Below are 20547 nucleotides of genomic sequence, written 5' to 3' on the forward strand. Positions count from 1 at the left end.
CATGTAGTGGAAACAGATGACATTTAAAATCACATATCCAGCCCTGCCTTTAATACAAGATGAATCTAGATCCAAGTTTTGTGCTGTATGTAGGAGCCTCCTGCAGCTTCTTGGAGAGGAATTATGGCATCTCTGCATGAGGGAGTGCACAGGGTCCCCACTTGCTACCTCCATGCTCAGAGCTGGCTAAAAGCTGGGTAGCTCCTGTCCTGAAGCCAAATAATTAGCAGAGGTACTGTAGCACTCTTCTGAACTGCTAAACCTTGTCTGCTGCCCTGAATGAACCAAAAGGCAGGATCTATCAGTGTGGCATACTGCCATGCTAAATAATAGTATGGCCCCCGGACACGTGCTGGCCTGTTTCTTGCTAGCTCAGGCTGAAGCACAGTCTGTTTGGCTCAGAGATGCTGTATAATACATGTTAGTTGTGCTCACTGAAAATGAACATTTATATTTGTATTTAGACACACACTGGGACTGAGTACTTTTTGTCCATGACAGATGCAAACAGTCATTTGTCCTGCAAGGTGGGCTTTGTTGTACTCTTTGAAACCACTGGTGAGATGTTGGATTGCTGTAACTGGCTGCACGTTGCCCTATAGGAACACTGCAAGATTTTGTCTCTTGCGGAAATATAATTCAGTAAGAATGCAAAATGAGCCTGGACTGCCAAACTAGACATTAAAAAGTCCAGAGAGCAGCCACTGTGAGGTCTTCGAGGGAATATGGCTCCTTATCAAGCTGCAGAGGTCATGACTTAGTTCCCTGTCTAAATACAAGGCCAAATTTAATCACATAAAAATTTGGGTACGGTTTAGAATTTGGCAGAACACCAAAAGAATGATACTTTGCTGCCGAAAACTATTGCTTTGGTTGTCAAGGAAGAAGAATTGTTCTTTTGAAATCCACACTTTTGTTAAAGATTAAACAAAACAAAGCAGGGAGACCTAGAAAACACAAGCCAGCACCAGAAGCAATCCCTAGAAAACACAACCCAGCAGGATGCGCAAGGCCCAGAGGTGCTGCTCTGGTCTATTGCATCCCTTCTTTCCCAGACTTTTCACTGTGACCCTGTGTTGGACTCCAGGATGCTATGGGCTGTAGTTGGCTGAACCACAAAGCTCAGCATGTGTTTTTTTAAGTGCATATGTATGTGTACATACACCTACATTTAAGTTCCCACACCCCAGTGCACATGCGTGCTCCTCCCTGTGTGTGTGCCTGGTCATGCACAGCAGCAATTTCTGCAGCAGGGGAGCTGCTGGGAACCTAAATGCAGGAATCTAAACTATCTTGGTGTGGGTATTCAAGCAGAACTTGTAGAAATGAGCCTCTTGTGTGTGTGTGTATGTTGTACGTGAGCATGTGCATTCCCTGAGTGCAGAAGAGTGACAGGCGTTGGACTCAGCACATTTCATACATTAGTCTTCGTTGTTCAGGCCACAGTGGAGGAGGGATTCATTTATGGCAATTACGGACAACAGGCTGCAATTCATTCATCATGCTCATTCCTTCTTCTCATGAAAAAAAAAAAAACAAACCAAAGTCCCCAACTCAAAAGACAACAATTTTAGCTTTAAGGGAAAGTAAAATACACCAATATTCCTCACAAAGCAGTTAAAAAGCTGTTTATTAGCAGACTCTCAGTGCAGCATTATAACAAGAACATTGAGTGATGCTGAGCCTGAATGGGATGCAGAGCCAGTTTATCATCCCACAGAACTGCAGAGACACAAAAAATACAGACAGAAAGGGGGCAGAGTGGAGATGTGTGAGGAATTCATAACAATGGATCATTTTATCCCAGTGCCTAACCTTCCTGAGGCTTTATGCTCATGCCTGCGTGGTGTGGGAAGGCGAAGTTTTCATACTTCTCTTTGTAAATTTTGACTTTATCAGGCTGGACATGACAGCTGAAAGCCTGTGTGTGTGTGATGTGTGTGCCTGAGGAAGTATTTGCTTGTGTGTGGATGTTTTCTTGTGTCTTCTGGCTCTGGTTTAGGATAGGTCTGTTCAGAGGATGTGAAGAGGGGCAAGAGAAAGAGGACGTGTATGGCAGCAGTTCAAATTAACTTTCATTGCCTTGCAGAGGAAGGCACTACCTACACCTTGTTCTATGTGTAATGCCAGATAGAGACAGCCAGTGAGGGTGTATCTGCCGTGTGCATTAGCTCTGTATAATGGCTCAGATACAGCTGCGTGTCTGTCTAAGTATGCTTTATTAGTGTCTGCACGAAGAACAGAGACTACTGGACCTATGTGTGTCCCTTTTTGCGTGCTAGATGCCTTTCTGTTTCTGTGTGTGTATATGAATGATGGAAGCTCTATTTAATACAATTTACTTTGTATTTCTGGGAGAGCCATGCTTCTGGCTGCTTTGTGTGGCCTTATTTTGCAAGGAGCCATGAAAAGGTGGTGAACAAAACTCTGAGGAGAAGCACAGAAACGCTTTTTGATTGGTTAGGGTTGGTTTTGGTGTTCTTTTTTTTTTCTTGAACCTGTGTACTCTCTTGTATGGAAGACTTGTGGGAGAGAGCAGGGCACCAGGAGACAGTAGAACACGTTCAGAAGAGTAGGAAAGGGATAAAGGAAGTAATTGAAAATGTCAGAGGTGTGAGAAGAGCTTGCCATGATAAGGCAGTGTCTGTGGAAGGCACTGCACTTCTGGTCAGGAAGGAACAGGACTGAGCAGGGAGCAATATATTTGGTGAGCATCATTGCTTCAGTAAAATTGAGCCAGTTGCTCATTATTCACTAGGCACTGGGAGCTGTCCACACTAACTCTAAACAAAATAGAAAGTCAACACAACAAGTTAGCCTGTGGATAGCTCCAGGATCATCCAGAAAATGCCAGTTTTGGTACCCAGGTAACGCCTTTTGCAACTACCTTAGGTAACTGTCTGCAATATGAGGAAATATGTTTCAGGCAGTCCTCTAATAGGCCAGAGAAGAAAGGCCTCTAAGGGGAAAGCTATGGAACTGGACATCAAGGGGTAGACTGAGCACCACAAGTGGTCTGAACCCAGGTTTACTTCCAGGTGGATTAGAAAGGGTGGGAAGCCCCAGAGACATGTGGACAGATGGGACCTGCTACATGTGCAATAAGGGGAGAATGAACTATGCTTCTGGAGGGTGCAACTTTCACTCCAGGTGGGGGTGGCTCTAACGTTCTCCCCCTCTCTTGCAGCTCCCCTGGTGGACCTCACTCCCAGTCACAGTGGTTCAGCTATGCTGATGCTCCTCTCTGTCGTGTTTGTGGGACTAGCTGTGTTTGTAATCTACAAGTTCAAAAGGTATGACCCTCCCCGAGCCATTGCCTTCTCCCCATTGCTGCCTTTCACTGAGGTGTTTGGGTTTTGTTTTGCTGGGTTTTGGTTTTTTGCAGTGATTTATTTCTTGGTTTGTAAAAGCTGATACTACATCATCTGCCAGAGTACCCCACAATGATGGTTTCTGTTAATGTTTTAGGAAGATTCCTGGCCTTAATATATATGCACAGATGCAGAATGAAAAAGATCAAGAGATGGTCAGTCCAGTCAGTCAGAGGGAAAGCATACCTAATGTCCCTCAAAGTGAGCTGGTGAGCCCTGAGCAACTAGTAGATGAGAAGTTGGAAGTCCAGCCCATAGGTAAATAACTTGCAGCATCCCGCAGCTGGTCAGACTCTTGACTTATAATTGGCTAACCCTTTTCTCAGCCTCCCCCCTCCCCATATTCCTGCACACTCCTCCTCCCATCCTCTTCTGCCGCAGCAGTAGTTTTGCTACAGGAATCCTTGCTAACTTTTCCCTCTCCCTCACTGCCATGTGATGAAAGGGAGGGAAACAACTTTAGGCTTTTTCTCTCTCCTAGTTGCTCTGTGTAGATCCCCTCCCCTTCCCAAAAATCCTGCTGGCACTTAACTTTTGCTGTAAGGCAATTTAATTTATTTTGCTGGGGCTGATACAGTTGCGGGGCTAAACCCCATGTCCAGGAGAACTTCATCCACCCTCACCTGGAACGTGGAGGTGAGCAGGTGATTCGGTAAGTCAGATTTAAAAGCTAAATGCTCATTGATGTTTTTACTGTTGTGGTCTTTGTGCTGTGCCAGACCTTATTGCCAGCAGCAATGCTAGCCTGGCTGATTCCCAGGGAAATCGAGCAAAACCTGGGATCTCAGCACTGGACAGCTGGGTTTGCCCTCAGGCTGATGTCTTACCAGGCCTCTGTGGTTGGAAGTGTGAAAAGCAGACTTTGATAGGACCTGAAGTGAACAGACTCAAAGCGGGCATACTGGGATCAGTCACATGTTTGCTCATGCTTTTATGTTTTCTGTTACCCTGACTACAGTAAAAGTGTTGGGATGGAGCAGGGATATTTCAGCCTGGGGACATGTTCTGCTAGAGCCAGCATCGCTGGGACATTGCTCAGCTTCACTTGTGAGGTGATAATTCTGCAGGCTCAGCCCCTTCAAATAAGGACGTGGACCTAATTTAGAGAGATTAAAGTTTATAAGCTGTTTTGACTTAGGAGTGAAGCATAGCCATAACTGAGATCCCTTATTTGCACAATTTCATCAGCTTAACCAAATCTTAGGATCCCACCTGAGGATGTCCCTAAAATGAATGGGAGTTCTTTCTAAAGCAGTCTTGGAGTCACAGCTACTGCAGAGAGGGAGCAAGGGGAAGGGCAATTAAAGGAGGGAATGTGATGTGCTAAGATTGTGGCCTGCAAAAAAACTTGAGAGGAAAAAGAAGGATGTCTCTTTATGAAACTGATGTCTGAGCTGGAAACCCCACTGCAATCAATACCAGTCTCTCCTCACCTGCTCACTAAGGAGAGATCTTGTAGCTATTAAAAGCTTTTAAGCAGCTATTCATCAGCAGACCTGGACATCCCTGCTTAGCACAACACAGGATGGAGTGAGGGGACCAACCTTCCCATGTGGTGTTCCCCATACAGAGCAACCCCAGGCCACAGTCCAGAACCAAAGGAAAGGAAATGCAACCAAGGTAGTCTGGACAGAGGACTTCCAAAAGGCTTGTGGATCACCAAGAGGTTTCAAGCCAAGACCCGGAGCGGTGGGTCCTAAACTTTAACAATTCTTTTTTTTTTGTTTGTTTGGGCTTTCTTTTTCTTTTTCCCCCAGAAGCCTCCAAGGCAAAATTGATGTAAGATGTGAAGGGAGAAACACCCAATTTCAGGTCTGAAACTCTTTTTCTAGAGTTAGGTGGGCTTTGAGCTCCACCTTTCTAAAAGTGTAATGACCATGGTTCATGCTGTTCCAGAGGTAGGGAAACATGTTTTCACAGGTCACTGTGAAATTGTCACAGGTGACTGAAACAGGTCACAGGTGACTGAAGTGGGAAGAGTCCGTCATCTGCTAGCAGCCTGGTGCTGGAAAATAAACGCTTGAAGCCTTGAAGTAGTCAAAATCAAATTTTGGGGGTAGGTTTTCATTTGGTGCAATTGTAGTACTTCTGGCTTTCTACAATGGCCAGCATTCTGTGTGTTTCTCAGCTGTGCTACTGGACACTGTATTGGATCAGAAACTGGCCTTTTTTAATTCCTTGGTTTGCAACTACAACTGCAGTAGTGAGCACAAAAGGTAAATATATGGGATACATAGACTCAATTCTTTATCAAAAGGAATCAGTCCAACAAACTTCCTAAGAGTGTTTTTCCATCCTGTCAGTAAGATGAATGAGGAAACTGAATCAGAGCTCACTGACAAAATGAAAAGGTCTGGACCTAGGTGTAAACAGAATAGGAAGTGCAAAGGCTCTTCACTTTCCTATACAACCACCTCATCTGTTTCTGGAAATCAGCAATTTCTTTTTTAATGAGTTTTCTTTCTTTTGGGAAAACAAAACAAGACTGTAATTGGGTGTTTCTCTTCTTTATGCTTGCTCAGAAGCCAGGTTTTTTCAACCCCTTTGACTAACATTCAGGGATCCTTCCTTGGAGGAATCTGAATGAATGTCCCTGGATCATTTAATTTTCTCTCCAAACTCTGGCAGCAAAAAACCCGCAGTCCCTATTTTCTGGATGTGAATGGTTTAGACTCTTCTTTTGCAAATGCAAAGCTTAAGGTTATATATGAAATTTCCAGCACCTTATCATTGCAAATGAGTTACACATTTCCTCTGAGGACCTCAGCCCCTCCTTCCCTCCACCCTCTGCTCTGGCCTCTCCTTCTTCTGTTCAACATGAGTGAATCATCTTCATTAGCAAAAGAACAGGACATCACCTTCAGTGTTTTGAATGACGAGAAAGCATTTCTGGGAAGAACGTGTCAGTCTGGAACAGTTGAACCCAAAGGCCAGCAAGGTGATACCTTCAAACATTTTCATTGGCTAAACACACTTGTTATGTACTGACTTTTATTTTGTTCTTTCTTTGCCACAGGAAGTATTTCCACAGCTGCTGAGCCCCAGAGCACAAAAGAAATCCCTACCTATGTAAACGGTTGAACTGAGGACACCGATATACATCTTAAAAAAAAGGAGGAAAACTCACTGCATTTGGACTTTTTAATTCTTCAGATGACAAAGGGTTTTTAGCTTTAAGCCTGTGCATGTGGACATTATACTGAGACCATAGTGGAACTGCATTGTACAGGTGTTCAATTTTAGTGGGGGGTGGGGGGAGAGGAACTAGTACCACTATTCACTCCTGCGGCCCTTCCCCTCACCCCTCCACTTTTTTCTGATCTGTCTCTAATTTGTAGAAAATTCATAATGATGTAGGCCAAGAATGTGCATGGGGGTCTCTAGGGAGAGGGGTGGGCTGGGATGCCAGGGGAGAAGGGCTGGGGGAGGTGGGAGGGGCATTTAGGGTTCTTGGCTTTAGATTTAACTGCTCTTTTAGCACTTTGGGCTGCGGGAGGGCTAGCTGCCCCAGCAGACTTTCATAGGACACAAAAAAATCACACTGGAGTTTAAAGGCACTGAAAATATTCTTGGTCTGTCTGGTTTGTGTCTGTCTTTGGACACTCCCCTTCGTTCCTCTAGCTGCAGCTGCTGCCTGTGCCCCACAGCTGCGAGGAGGCTCTGTGCAAGTGGGGATGATCCCAACCCCCAGTCCAGGCTCACTCTTTAACAGCTTTTTTAGCCTGCTCACACCAAGGCATCCCACCGATAACGCCATTGAAAGATAACTTTTTGCCTCCTAACCTTGAACGGAACAGAACGAGCTGCATTACAGGCAGGGAGGTCTGTCCATACTGCAGGTGCCGGAGGTTATTGCCAGCATGAACGTACACTGTACTTCGTACCAGCCTTACACCTGCAGTTTTGGCTGAGAGAAAGCCTCAGTAACACCCTCAGCCACATTTAGTGCTGATGTTTGGATTTGTCTGGGGAAGTCCCAGGAGATCTCTGCCTTTTGGGGGTCACCCCGAGGCCTGTCAATTTTTTGAAAGACACCTTGCCCAAAGAATAGGGAGCAGGGAAAGGTCTATGTGGTTTCCTATGGCCTTCTTGGCAACAGCCCTTGTTTGCAGATTTGCAAATTCCTGCCACTCCAGGCAGAGGAAGGAGAATAAAAGAGGATTTGGTGTGAGATTGTTGCCACACGTTATGAGCCCCAGCACCACAGAACCACACTAGTACAAGATTTGATTTCTTGTACAGAATAATAATTTGATTACTTGTACACAATAACATGACCTTGTATCTTACACTGCAACTAGAAATGGGGCTGCAGGACATACTCAGGTAGACTATGTAAGGCGGCGGCAGAAAAGCAGGCTTAGTATCCTCAAGTAAGTCCTCCCAAGAGGATATCTGGCTAACCTGTGGTCATTACAGCTGTTGATTTCCAACCCAGCTCAGGTAAACTCAGCACCAGGACTTTGGTTTGAAGCGCAAAGATAGAAAGACAGTAACCAATGCAGACTTACTTAACTGTGCTAGGTGGAGGCAAATAGACGCCAGTTCATAATCAGTGCAGCACACCTAGGAGGCATCCTGATTCCTAATATGAGTGGGTTTTGTTCAAAAGACATTGTACATGGCTACCTGAGTTAAAACAGGAGAAAGCAGCATTCTTGGCATTTCCCAGAGTCTCCGGACAGGGCTGTGGTGGTGGTGGTGGTGGGTTAGAATTTCTCTGCCACAAATTGGGGAGAGCCCAAATCAACCTACTTGCTGGCAAAGAAAAAAAGCGATACCAAGTGTGAGAATATTAGACCCCTAGCAGTTAAAGGATCATCACAGTAGAGAGTCCTCTGCCTCTTTCTGTAGTTTCTCTGAAGATTAAAAGATAGAAACATAGCAGTTTGTATGGCTTCGCTGTTTTCTTTGCAACTACAGCTTTAGGGAAGATGGGAAAGTTTTGGCAACAACTGTATAATACTCCCCACTGAAGTCCAACATTAGCCAACTTATTTTTATAGTAAGCCAATCAAAAAGTTTTCTTATAGTGTTGGAACTATTTCTAATTTTAAAATTACTTTTTTTGATGTACTTTTTCATCTTCTTTTTCCCTTTCGTTAAATACGATGTAGCGTAATGTATAATTGCTATTGTTTATTGCTTTTACAGTCATATTTATTAAACAGATTATGTCTCTAAATGAAAGCCTGTGTTTTAGTTACTCTTTTTAGCTCTCTGTCCCTGACTGGGATCCCCAACTACATTAAAAAGGTAGGAAGCTGATTCCTTCAAAAAGAAAGGGATGTTCAGTAGAAGTGGGAGAGAGTGGTGTTCGCGTGCTTCTGAAAATATAGTTCCTAGTAACAAGACGCCAATGTGAAGGTTACTTCCTCAGTCAAAGTGCTTTATAAAGCTGAGGGATGTAGAGGTGCAATGCTGTTTGCAAAACCAGAAGGTTTCCAAACAAGCAATGGTAGAGCTCTGAGCAGTTCCCTGGAACTCCAGCTCCAATCCCTGCCCATGGTTACCTTTCCCCATACACACTTTCTGTGAAAGGTTCCTTAAGAATACCTTTTTTGACTATACTTTTGCCAACACTGATAAGGGAACATTTAAATTATTCGCATTACCGATTAATTAGGTTTTACGTGTGAAGAAAATGAAGCACAGGAAGTTTCTGTCAGCTTGACAGTGACATGTTGCTAAGAAAAGGAAAGAAAACATAGCTTCTCTGCTTTTTAAGTCAGGATGCAACCACCAGCTTGTTCTACCTCTTACAATGGGTTACTAGTTCGGTTCTGTAGCCTTTTTTATACCCCTGATATAAGAATTTACATACACACACGAAGGGTCAAAGATCTGGTGTTTGTGTATTGTAAACAACCCAGGACATGGTATTGCATGTTAAGTCCAGGAACGATGAATTTGCTTATTGAAGAGTGTGTAGTTTTCACACCCTGGAAAAATCCCGCTATAATTACAATTACTAGCTTAAAATGTTACAGTGAACACTACAGCCTTTCTTCACATTTCACTCAGCCTGGATGAACGGCTGTCACAGCCATGGTCGTGGTGCAGGTGCCTCAGAGATCTGTGTGTAGATGTAATCTGCTTTTATCTTTTAAGTGCCCACCTGAATTATCAGGCGTCTGTTCTGGCCATAAACCGTAAGTCTGGTTTTGGCAAGCACCTCTAAAGCATTTTGAGATCATTCTCTTCAGCTTGTTGTGTGTCCCGAGGCAGAGACTGATTGTTATTTGTAGTTGTTTTCTGGTTTGTATAACAACACAGCGATTCACTGCTAATGGCTGAACACTGAGACAATAAACAAAGAATATACCAAATACTTAAAAAATCCAATATGAATTTTCTCTGAGGATATTATCATACCTTGAGACAATAAAAAAAGTTCGTTATTGTTTGTCAGAAAGAGTGGGGATTTAAAATATTGTTAAAACCTCGAAGTTTTTTCCTAATTTGATGTTGATTCTCTACTGTCATCTTAACTGCCGTAACACAGACATACGGATGGGACTGGCATATTGGCTCCTAGGAGAGATTTATACTTCACTAGCAGGAAATTTGGGGTAAGTTGCTGGATCACCTTTCCTGGAAATCAGTAGGTGTTAGTGTTTAAATACTTTTGAGGATCTGAGCCTCGGTTGTTTGCTGTGTTTAATTGCTTGAACTTTTGATGGAAAGCAAGATCCTTACAGCACTTGCTGAAATGGTTATGCAAATTAAGCAGGAATTTCCAGTGACCCTAAATGAACCTTGTCTTGGTCTTGTCAACTTCTGCTGCAAACTTACGACAATTGCATTTAGTGTGGTACATAGAACTGATAACAAGGGATTAGTATTTTATCTGTGTGCTGTCATCTCTCATTGAATGCATGGAAAGTTTCTTTGCCGTATTATATCTCTAGGTACATTCACTGTTTTAAACATTGCCTCTGATTGCAGAGCTACCATGTTCACTACAATAAAAAAGAAAACTTTATTTTCCTTCAGTTAATGAGATGCTGTCCTTGCATTTCTCTATGAAACAGAATAATAAAGCATGTGAATAAGTAATACTTGAACTGAACTAGAACAGATCCTTTTAGTTTAGAGTGTTGGTATGGTCCTGGCCATAATACCTAGAAGAAAAGACTGAAGTCAAATTGTTTTCTGAATAACAAGACCATCGTGCTATCATGTACCAGGTCATCAGCCTAAAAGGTATGTTTCATCTGCAGTTTTAAGTTTAGCTTTTTCTTGTCCCTAATTTCCTGCTGGGGTATATGGCTATCTGGTACTGCTCACCGTGCTGAAAGCAGGTCATAGAGGAAATGTGTGTTACGTATTTCTCAATGTGAGAATTTCAGGATGTCTTCCTTGTTGTTTGCATTGTGGTACAGCCACACCAGTGCTAGGTGCTGTATGCACATCAGCAATACAGGTAATATTGTAACTGGATAAAATGAACAAAATAAAAGAGCAAGTTTTCTCACCACCTCTGTATTGCAGATTGAGCCTCACGTTGTAATCTTCTGTCATTTTGACAAGTGGACCATAACTGAACCTTCTCTACCTGAGAACTCAGCACTGTGTATGTGAGCTCCAACGAGATGGCCAGCCCAGCACCTAAACAGCCCAACTCAGTATAGGGTTACTGGTTTGTGTCCTAGGAGGTACAGTAACATATGTGAGACCACCCAGCCTTCCAGGACAGTAGCTCCATGGTGTCCTGTCTGTGCAAAGGCTTGCTTTCTGCTGGGATAACTTAGAGCTATGAAGTTTGTGGTAATTTATGATGTTTTCTCTAGGAATTTTATGAGCTTTTGTTAGCAGGGAGAGAGGTGCAACTAAAATAGATCCAGTCAAATGTGTAACCTTGACTCTTTAGCACTTAAGAGTAGGGCCATGCCTAGGTTTGTGTAATGATCTCCCACTAAGCTCAGCCATGCATAAAGAGAATAGGAACCAGATAACTGTTGGATTTCCTCAGCTTCTCTGAGGCTGTATCACATCCAGACATTGTGGACACAAGTATCACTAATAGTAGCCAGGATATTGCTGATGTGCTTCATATTGAAATTAATTGTATAGAAGGATCCCAACCCAAATCATTAGTCTGACATGCAGAGTGCTGTATCCACCAAACTGCAGAGAAAATAAGCTACAATCACAAAGTTTTCTAGTTTTTGTAATCTTTTATTGAGAAGCCCTGAGAGACAAAGGTCCAAAAGAAGGAATGTAGGAAAGCTGTTGGGAGGGGTGTCATGATTGCCTGCCTTCAGCACAAGATAGATGCAAGCAAGCCCCCTCCCTTTTTATAACAAATTCCTCCTCCAGCCTTCCCCAGACAGTCGGCTATGGTGGTGTTTCTGGGACTGCAGCTACACTGGCAAATAGTTGCTCCCCAGCCCCAAGGCGTGGGCCACTCGTCCCATGGACCGCTTCAGTCCTTGCTGTGCCCCTCAGAGGCAGCTGGAGGGTAGAGCTCTGAAACACTAATTGGACTGGCAGCTGCCTCTGCTCTTGCTGCTTGCTGCAAAAAGATGAATAATGCATGCAGCACATTTAAATGTAGTGTTATAAAGTGCTTTAAGGGAGAAAGTCTTTGATTATTAACTCTGCCTGCATGGGGAGAAAATCCTTATTCTGTCACCACAGAGAAAACCTGAACTGGTGGGCTGAACGCTTATCTCCACACCAGGAGGGTCTGGGATGTAGCATATCTCCACTTTTTCTGCATTTGTGGTGTACTCCAGGCTGAGGATCTCTCCTGGGGCTAAGGCAGTGTCAATGCAGAGTCCTTCTCTCGACATTTTGGCTGAAGCTGGAAACCTTCCTTAACCTCTCCAGTATGTGCAGATACACGGGCGGACTGCCCATTGTGATTCCTGCCTCATGTCACATCAGGTGAGTGGATGAGGCTCAGCGCTATACGGAAGTGGGTGCTGTACATGGCGTGGAATATTTGCACCAGCTGTTTCACAACAGGTAACTCTTTCTCCCACTTTCCACACCTGCCTAGTCCCACCTAGGGAGTGTGAGATTCAAACCACCATAATCCTCCTTTGTGCTCCCCTGAAGCTATGATTTGTCTATAGCAGAGCTCTGAGGTTTCTGCCCTTCCTTCTGTGGCCTGATGTGCAAGGTGAAGCTGTTTGGTCTGAGCTGCAAGCCCTGAACCAGCTGCACCTACGTGTGTCTCTGAAAAGTGCTTGCTCAAGAGATCCAGAAGAAACAGTAATAAATGTACAAGCAAAATCCTTCTTCAGACCCTGCTGCAGAGCCACAGGACTGGAGAGACTGACCTTTGAGACACCGATTTCTTGAACAAAATCTTGGAGTGGGATGTTCATGGGCTAAGTTTTTCCCTACTTCTGTGTTGGCTCATATAGATGAAAGTGTTTTCCACTACAAATGACCTTAAAGGAGTATCGTTTGGTTAATTATGTTCTATTAGTGAGTAGAAGCCCTGGCATTACTAACTGTCACAGGATGAAAGACAGCTTGTACCCAAAATAATCTGCAGCTCAGGGAGGAAATTTTCAAAGCCACAGAAAGCAGTTCGTTTCCCAGCTGACATTTACACTTTCAAAAACATTTCCCTAATGGACAAGAAAGAGGCCCTTCCTGAGTCGAGAGGCTTTTCTTCCTCACCTGAAGTCCCAAAATACACCAGTCTGGTTATTGATCTCAGTTGCCATCACATTTAGCTAAACCCGAGCAGGGTCAGCACCAGCATGCCCATCTGGGCTCGGATGTGGCTGCAGAGCAAAGCGCTGCAGTTAGGCTGCTGGTCCCCATGGGACAGGCTGACCTGCCCAGCCACATCGACTCATTTTTCATTACCGGATTATTTTTCCCCCTACGTCTTCATGCCACGTTGACCTGAAAACTTACTGCGTTGCCTGCTGCTGTGGGCCTTCCTCTGCTTTCATGGGAATACCCAAAGACAGCCCGCAGCCTTCAGCTGGGCTTGGCGTTTATCTGTAAAACAGAAGTGCCTGTTTCTTTTACAATGGTTCTTAAAGTTTGTCAGCCCTTTGATACAGTTACAACAAGAGCTCATTTCTTCTAAAGCACAATCAGGATTATTGGAGTTAACTTCAGGGGGAAATAAACACTAGTTTATTTTCAGCAACACTTTGTTGCTGATACTCCTTAAGGGCTCAGTGTATGTTATGATATAGGAGGATTACATTTAGCAGCTCTTAATAAAAATGAAATTATGATCCAGCCCTAGCAATCTATTTTGCTTTCCTGTTAATCTAAATATTTTTATTAATTAAAACCAATTATTCTTTTAGCTGTAATTATTGCACCTTTTTTTTTTTTTTTTTTTTTTTTTTTTCTAATTTCAAAGAATGTTCTGGTTTCAGGGAGAGGAGATTTATTTACCTTCAGTCCTTAGTTTTACTTGAACTTTTCCTTCATCTATGTAATACTTCTCTTAATTATCCTTTTTAATTGAGATGATAATGCAGCAGGCAGGCAACATTTTTTTGTTGATTTGTTTGAAGTAGCTTCTAAACCTAGATTATGGTATTGTCTCCCTTTCGAAATTCTGAATTACACATTGTGCATAGCAAGATACTAACATGCATTTTTTCCAAAACCTGCAGTAAGCCTCAAGTCTTGAGAAACTAATAGATAACATTGAGAAATGATGAGAATTTCCAGTTCTGCAGTTGGACCCCATTTTCAGATCTTACTGTCTTTTCCCTAGTATTCATGAAAAGCCACGCATAAATTAAATTATAGAGAAGCTAGGACTTGAGTACCTGAGGAAATAACAACAATAATAACAATAACAGTAATAATGATGATAATAACAGTAATAATAGTAGTAGTAGTAATAATAATAATTTGTTGCCTCTTTTTCCTTTCTTACTAGATGATGTCTGGAAGAGCATTATCATGAGTACAGAGAATCTCCACCAGCTATCTACAGACGCCTGCTGGCTAGATTAACTGGACACTAGCTAGCCTTTGATTTTGTCATCTTTGAATATTTCAGTGCTTTTGCAATTGACTGTAAAGTGTATAGGTAAAAGGAGACCTTTAGAAGTATACAGAGGACCCTTTGTGTGAATTCTAGTCATATTTTTCAAAGAACTAGAAAGACTTTCTGTCTATTATTGAAGAACAGATGAATTTAAAAGATTTGTTATAAGCCCAGCTTTGAGAGACCATCAGAGTTATCAAGGCCCATTGTCATGCAGAATTTGGCAGCAAATCTGAAAGATGAAAGTATTTACCTTGTAAGCATTTCCACTCACACGGACTTATTACCTTCTTTACAACCTGATACTAAGTGCTTGAACCCAGGATGGAAAAACTGTAGCAAAAAAATAAATTCCATTACCCAAGTGCTGCATGATGTTGGCATACAGGCATCTGCAGAAAGAAAGGAAGGAAGGGGCCTCCAGGGACAGAGACTGTCCTGGGGGCTAGCCAATGCACAGGAATCCCTTTCTACATTGACTTGCCAGGTCTTGCTCTGATACGATGGCCTGAGATGTCAGGGAACCTGATGCGGTGGTTCATGTGGTCCCTTCCCATCCTATACCCCTGTGCTATCTTCTCCAGCCTCCTTTGTCACGGGCATCGTAGCTAGACAGTTATCAGCTGAACGAGGGGCAAAACAGAGGGAATGGAGAGATGTGGTTAGGGTAGAGAGTTTTGTAGCAGAATTGTATTTCTGTGTGAAGCTTTTTGGCATTCCTCCAGCCTCAGCGTAAGCAGTTCTCAATAGGTAGCATTGGGAAGAACTGACGCCATTTTAGATAACCATAGCAGCGAAGCAAACCCCCAGCTAGGGTCAGTGGTGAAAGTGGTGAATCGTATAGAGAACAGCAAGCACCAGGTCCAGCTGAGGGAGTCCAGCTGAAATGGTTCTCAGGAAAGCTCCTTTCGGTGAGAAGTCTCAGAGGTGCACTCCCTGTTAGAAGTGCTGCCTGGAACACCCCACCTTCACCTACCAGAAACACTATCAACTAGTATGTCACTGATTTCTAGCACTGCTACAAAGTTTCCTCCAGAAAGCTGTTCTCAAGGCCTCCTGCCAAGAGTGTGCCTCCCTGGTCTTTCCAGTTGACCTTCATTTAACGCTGGCCTTTGCTGATTAATTGCTAAAATAGCAAAATACTGGGAGGTGTCATGCAAATCCCTATCCACATGCATTAGAAATACCTCATTGCTGTGTTTTTAACACAAGGTGTCCTAATTTTTCAAAAATGAGCTGACACTAGAGAAAACTAAACAAAACCCCAATTTGTCACATTCTTTTCTGGAAAATATTACTATTTTATTAAGAAATCAGAAAGTATATCTTTTTTACTAGAACAGTTGGGTTTGGTTTTTATTTTTTGTTTTTGTTTTTTTAACCCTTAGGATGGCATCTTAAAGCCTTTTAGAAGACACTTACAGGAAAGAAGAAAAATAAAAGCCTAGTTCCCTTTATCAGAAGATTTTACTGATAAAGACTGCCAGACTTCCTCCTGTGCTGAATCTTATTCAACAGTTTGTAGATTTTGAGATACGTATACCATCACTATAAATAATATGTTTCAATCAGGCAGAAGCTTCCTCCAGAAAAACCCTGTGTGAACAGCAAGGATGATTATTAGCAATTTTTTTGTTTGTTTGATTGGAGTTCTCAGTTGTTGCAAACATGGTCATGATTATCCTATTAACCAGCAGACATAATAATTACCAAAAGACAAACCTGTGGGTTACTACTAGATTGAAGTTACTAAAGAATCCCATTGTTAATTAAATTCACTAATAACTCCTTAGCCTGAAGACTCATAAGTAGATCTTAGTTTTAAAATCTGTTTCAGCCAATAATCATTTAACTAATTTCAAATTCAATATCTTAGGATATTTCTCAGGGAATTGCATTTGAATATTATTATATCAACTAGGGAAATGTTTTCTTCCTAGCTATGAAAAGAAAAAAAAAAAAAGTCAACAAAAATGCTTTTCAATGGGATTTTAATTTATTTTTCTAAAAGTGAATTCAGCACTTGGCCACCTTGGAAACCAGCATCCTTCATTTACCCACAGACTGTAAGTGCTAAATTCTGCTCACATCATTATGTCAATCTACCTAGGTCATACTTAGCAACATCTGTATCTTTGCTTTTCACTGCTGGGACACCAAACTGGTGTTACTGCTTTAAATAAATTGTACATTTTCCCAAGAATTAGATTTTTGGGAGAGGAGAAACCGCACTGTACACTCATTTGAGGGAAATTCTGACAGGCATTTTCTCCAAAAATATTTTTTTCCAGTTCTTAGTTCAGTTTTGAATATGCTGGTTTCACCGGAATAGAACATCACTATTTCTCCTCACAGAGCGTTTTTACTCACCAGAGCAGAACAACAGTGTAAAGTCTGTATCTCTGTTGCTGTGTCCGTAGCAGCCAGCAGTGTTTGCTGCAGAGGGCCCCGCAGAGCTCACATCAGTCTGGCTGGACCCTTCCCTGCTATATTGAAATGCAGCAAAAGCAGTTTAGTTCAGCCTGAGATCTTTTCCAGAATAACGAACAGAGGAGGAACCTTCTGGAACTCAGTGCTGCAGGCCCCAGGGTTGGGAAGCCTGTGTGGACAAGCCCACGCAGCCCTGCAGATGCAGCACTCTGCTGTGGGACGCGCTGGCGTTGGGTCTGCTCCAATGTGCTGGCACGGGCAGGTGAGGAAAGGTGAATATGAATAGGTTCCCACAGTGGTGTTTTTCTCTTGTGGGGATGCTCTGTTTTCCCCAACTCTTGCCTCTCCTGTTGTGGTTATACCACAAGACATGATCCAGAAAGGATGGTTCAGGGTTATTTTGAGGAAGATGCTCTTTTTTTCTGTAGAGATATTCCTATGGCAAGTGGACTTCATAGGCAATCCAGGCTCATCCTGATTCAGACTTACTCACCAGGGCAATCAGGGCATGAGGCAGGAGCTCTTGAAGGTATCCCCTTTCACAGCCTGTTCCTGCCTCCAGCCAGCAAAGAAAGAGTGAAGATGGGGTGGGTGTCTTGAGCACTGAAAACATCACAAACTAGAAAAATTCACTCCAGTTCCTGCTTTGAGCTTAGTGATGTCTAGCTGAGCTATTTCCTTTAGAAAGACATTTATTCTTAATTACAGCACTTGTGTCTTTTTGGTATAACATACATATATTTATATATAATAATATATATATATATTCACTTTCAGAAGAAAGTGAATTATGTGAGAAAATAAAAGGTATTCTAGAGGGTTCTGCAGAGCTTCCTCAAGACAGAAACCCCATTCAGTAACTAGATAATGAACAAGACCACAGCACTCACCTTTTCTCTACCACTGCGAATATACAGGAAAGATGAATCCCTGGAGAAGGTCTGGAAGCCACCAGGATTTGTCTGAGGTTGAACACAAACGGTAATGGTATAATACTTTTTTCCATTTAGTCTAATGACAGGATAGGGAAAAAAAACCCAAAAACAACCAAAAAAAGCCACCACAGTGAAAGAGCAATTTGAAAACTTAACTTTAGATATTCATATCCAGAAGGAATCTGTCAGTGTGAACTCACCTGGTTCTAGGGCTGAGCTATTTTTAGATGTGCTGGATTTAAAAAAAAAAAAAAAAAAAAAATTAAGATATAGGCTGGAAAAAAAATTGTTTTGCTTATGTCATTTGCCTGCTTTTTGAGCAATGTCATGTAATCTCTTGTAGGCAGGGCATTGGTAAGGAAAAGTCTACAATAATCACTATGAATTCTGCTTCCTCAGGTAGAATGCCTGCTGATAAGTCGTTCCACAAATCAGCCATACATTAACCTTCCTTCTGGGAGGTGATGGTGCACTAAGCAGTCTGAGAAAAGCACTGCTTAAGTAATAGGATCTGAGCACTGATTGTCCTGCTTATGCTTCTACAGTGGCATTTGCAGCCATTTTCACGCCTATCCATCACACTTAGGCGGGTATCCGCTCATCGAATCAGCGTGGTTCAGCTCCCAGCCCAAAGCACTTTATTTACCTGTCTCTGAACTGCTCTGAAGGTGAAGCACTGCTTTATAGCACTTTTCATGGTATATATTGCACTCTTCTAGATAAGCTGCTTTCTTTTTTTTAAAAAAAAATATCCTTTAATCAAGTCATCAGGAAGAGATTTCAGAACGCTGGAGAGAGAGGAAACAGAATGGCTCCATTATGAAATGAGAACAGACCTCACCCTGCCAATTTTCCAGCACACCGGGCCTCTGCCCTTGCTTTGGAGGAAGCTGAGTGGGTTGCAGTGATATGTGCAGGCAAACAAGAGGTCTCTGGGGTGGTATTGCTTTAATCACTTCAGTGAGTAAGGAAATCAGGCTGCGGCAAGTTGTCATGTAACGAGCTCATGCATAAAAGCCAGTGAAGCAAGAGCTGCTACACAGGAAGACACTGTTCCTTTGTAGTCCTTTCAAACTTAATGCTGCGGCTTTTAGCTGTGTTTGTGTATAATTATACTATTTAGTTATGACAACAAAGATAAAAGAGTCATTGGGCCCTGAACTGCAGAATCATGAACATCCCATAAGAGAGAGATCTTCAGCCATGACTGGATGTATCGTGCCAGCAGGGTAAAGACCAAACAATTTCTGGTCTTCCAAATAAAAAAACTTTTTTTGTAAAGTCTCAGTTCAGCAAGGGCTTTTCAGTAGGACATGACAAACAACAGCTTGTCACATTGATGGTGGTTTCTATTGCTTCTATGCTGACAGACACATGGATAAGACTTCTCACTTAGCAAAGTGAGAGGATCTGCTAATTATAGCCTGGGTGTTAATGTAGCCTTTGGTTTAACTCAGGGGTGCTTCAATTAGGTTGCTTTTAGACCTTCTGCATTTGTATTTTCAGTACAAATTGCTGATCCTTCTCTGTTGCTGTCTGAAGTGATAGGCTGTGGTGCAGCCATAGAGCCTGGTAAGGTACAGCTACAAGCAAGCACGTTAATAAGCAAGTACAACATCAACAGGAATGGGACCAAAGGCTGGGAAAAAGTGAGGAACAGGTGAAAGTCCTACCCCGGTGGCTGTCATTGGGAGGTTGCCAGAATTTTGTTCCCATTCATCATGTATATCATCATTTAGAGGGCATCTAATGACTGCTCAGACAGGATATTTTAGCTGTCCACACATTGCAATTGACCTAGAAAAGGTCAATTGATGTCCTACTGCAATCAGCAGGAACTGATTAAACATGCAACAATTGTGGTGAACGGTATTGGGTGGGAGAAACCAATGTCATTCCACTGACAACTTCAATAGAAATCTGATATTTTTCACTAGAAATTGTCCAAAAGCTCTTGAAGTGCACTGGAGTTATGCCATTACCTTCAATGAGCTTCTAATCAGAACACACATCTGGATAAGGAATAAAATTAGTGTGTTATTCTTTAAACATGGAAAAAAATATATTGGAAATTCATTTTGTTTCACTTAGGCATATGTAATTCCCCACTACCACCACCCTTCCCTTCATTTGTCCTCATGCCTTTCACTATCAGAATGCCAATGAAATAAAGTTAACTCTCTTTGTTGTAGTACAAAAATAACCAACTGAATGCCTCGAAGCTTAACAAAGGTGGAGATTAAAATTAAATAAAACCTAAACCCCAGAAAAGAAAGAGAAAGGACTTAGCTTAAGCACACAAAAATACTGGTAGAAGACCTTTAAAAATTACCTTAATAGTTGCAACTGACAATTTCAGCAATAGCATCTGGAGAAAAAAAAAAATATACTGTCTTGCTTTGTGTTTTCAAGGCTGGATGTGAGGTGAAAGGGAAAAATAACTGAAATGCCCTAATATTCTTGATTTAGATGAATACGCCCCGAATACTTGGAGTGATGAATATAACCAAGAGGTGGCAGCAGTTCATGCACTATTCATTTATTTTGCTTTCAACATTATTTTCTTCCTATAAGGTACAAGAAAATTAAGTTGTTTTTAGCTTATGATGTAAATTGTTTCCATTATTATTAAAGGGAAAGGAGTGGCAGAGACAAAGGAGACAGGGAGGAATAGTCTGAGGAAGGGATCTGGAAATTTGTTTTGCACATGCATCTGAGGACTCTTTTTGGAAAGAAATGTTAACTGCATGCTGTATGAAAGAGCTTAAAAACTCCTCCAGTCAGAAACGTCTTATGGGCATACATGCTGTACAGATACACTACT

At 42.3% G+C, this 20547-nt stretch overlaps 1 protein-coding gene and 1 long non-coding RNA gene across 21 annotated transcripts in view; one reads left to right on the forward strand and one right to left on the reverse strand.

The window, feature by feature from the left end:
- Positions 1-8536, forward strand: part of SORCS1 (sortilin related VPS10 domain containing receptor 1) — a 304532-nt gene extending 295996 nt beyond the window's left edge. Inside the window, exons 25-28 of one of the 4 annotated variants that reach the window (XM_055721229.1) lie at positions 3188-3293; positions 3469-3629; positions 4942-5060; positions 6388-8536. In XM_055721229.1, coding sequence (XP_055577204.1) covers positions 3188-3293; positions 3469-3629; positions 4942-5060; positions 6388-6444 — 443 coding nt within the window. In that variant the 3' untranslated portion in view covers positions 6445-8536. The remainder of the gene's footprint in view (positions 1-3187; positions 3294-3468; positions 3630-4941; positions 5061-6387) is intronic. The other 3 variants (XM_055721230.1, XM_055721231.1, XM_055721232.1) reach the window with 3 other exon arrangements.
- A 7796-nt stretch (positions 8537-16332) lies between these two features.
- LOC114015826 (uncharacterized) overlaps positions 16333-20547 on the reverse strand; it is a 114928-nt gene continuing 110713 nt past the window's right edge. For 9 of the 17 annotated variants that reach the window (XR_003559970.2, XR_003559969.2, XR_003559983.2 and 6 more), the window contains 3 exons: positions 18370-20290; positions 17679-17799; positions 16333-17340 (listed from right to left, as the gene is read on the reverse strand). This is a non-coding gene — a long non-coding RNA (uncharacterized LOC114015826). The remainder of the gene's footprint in view (positions 17341-17678; positions 17800-18369; positions 20291-20547) is intronic. The other 8 variants (XR_003559973.2, XR_003559976.2, XR_003559975.2 and 5 more) reach the window with 8 other exon arrangements.

This window comes from Falco cherrug, chromosome 9, assembly GCF_023634085.1.
Source record: "Falco cherrug isolate bFalChe1 chromosome 9, bFalChe1.pri, whole genome shotgun sequence".
NCBI lineage: Eukaryota > Metazoa > Chordata > Aves > Falconiformes > Falconidae > Falco > Falco cherrug.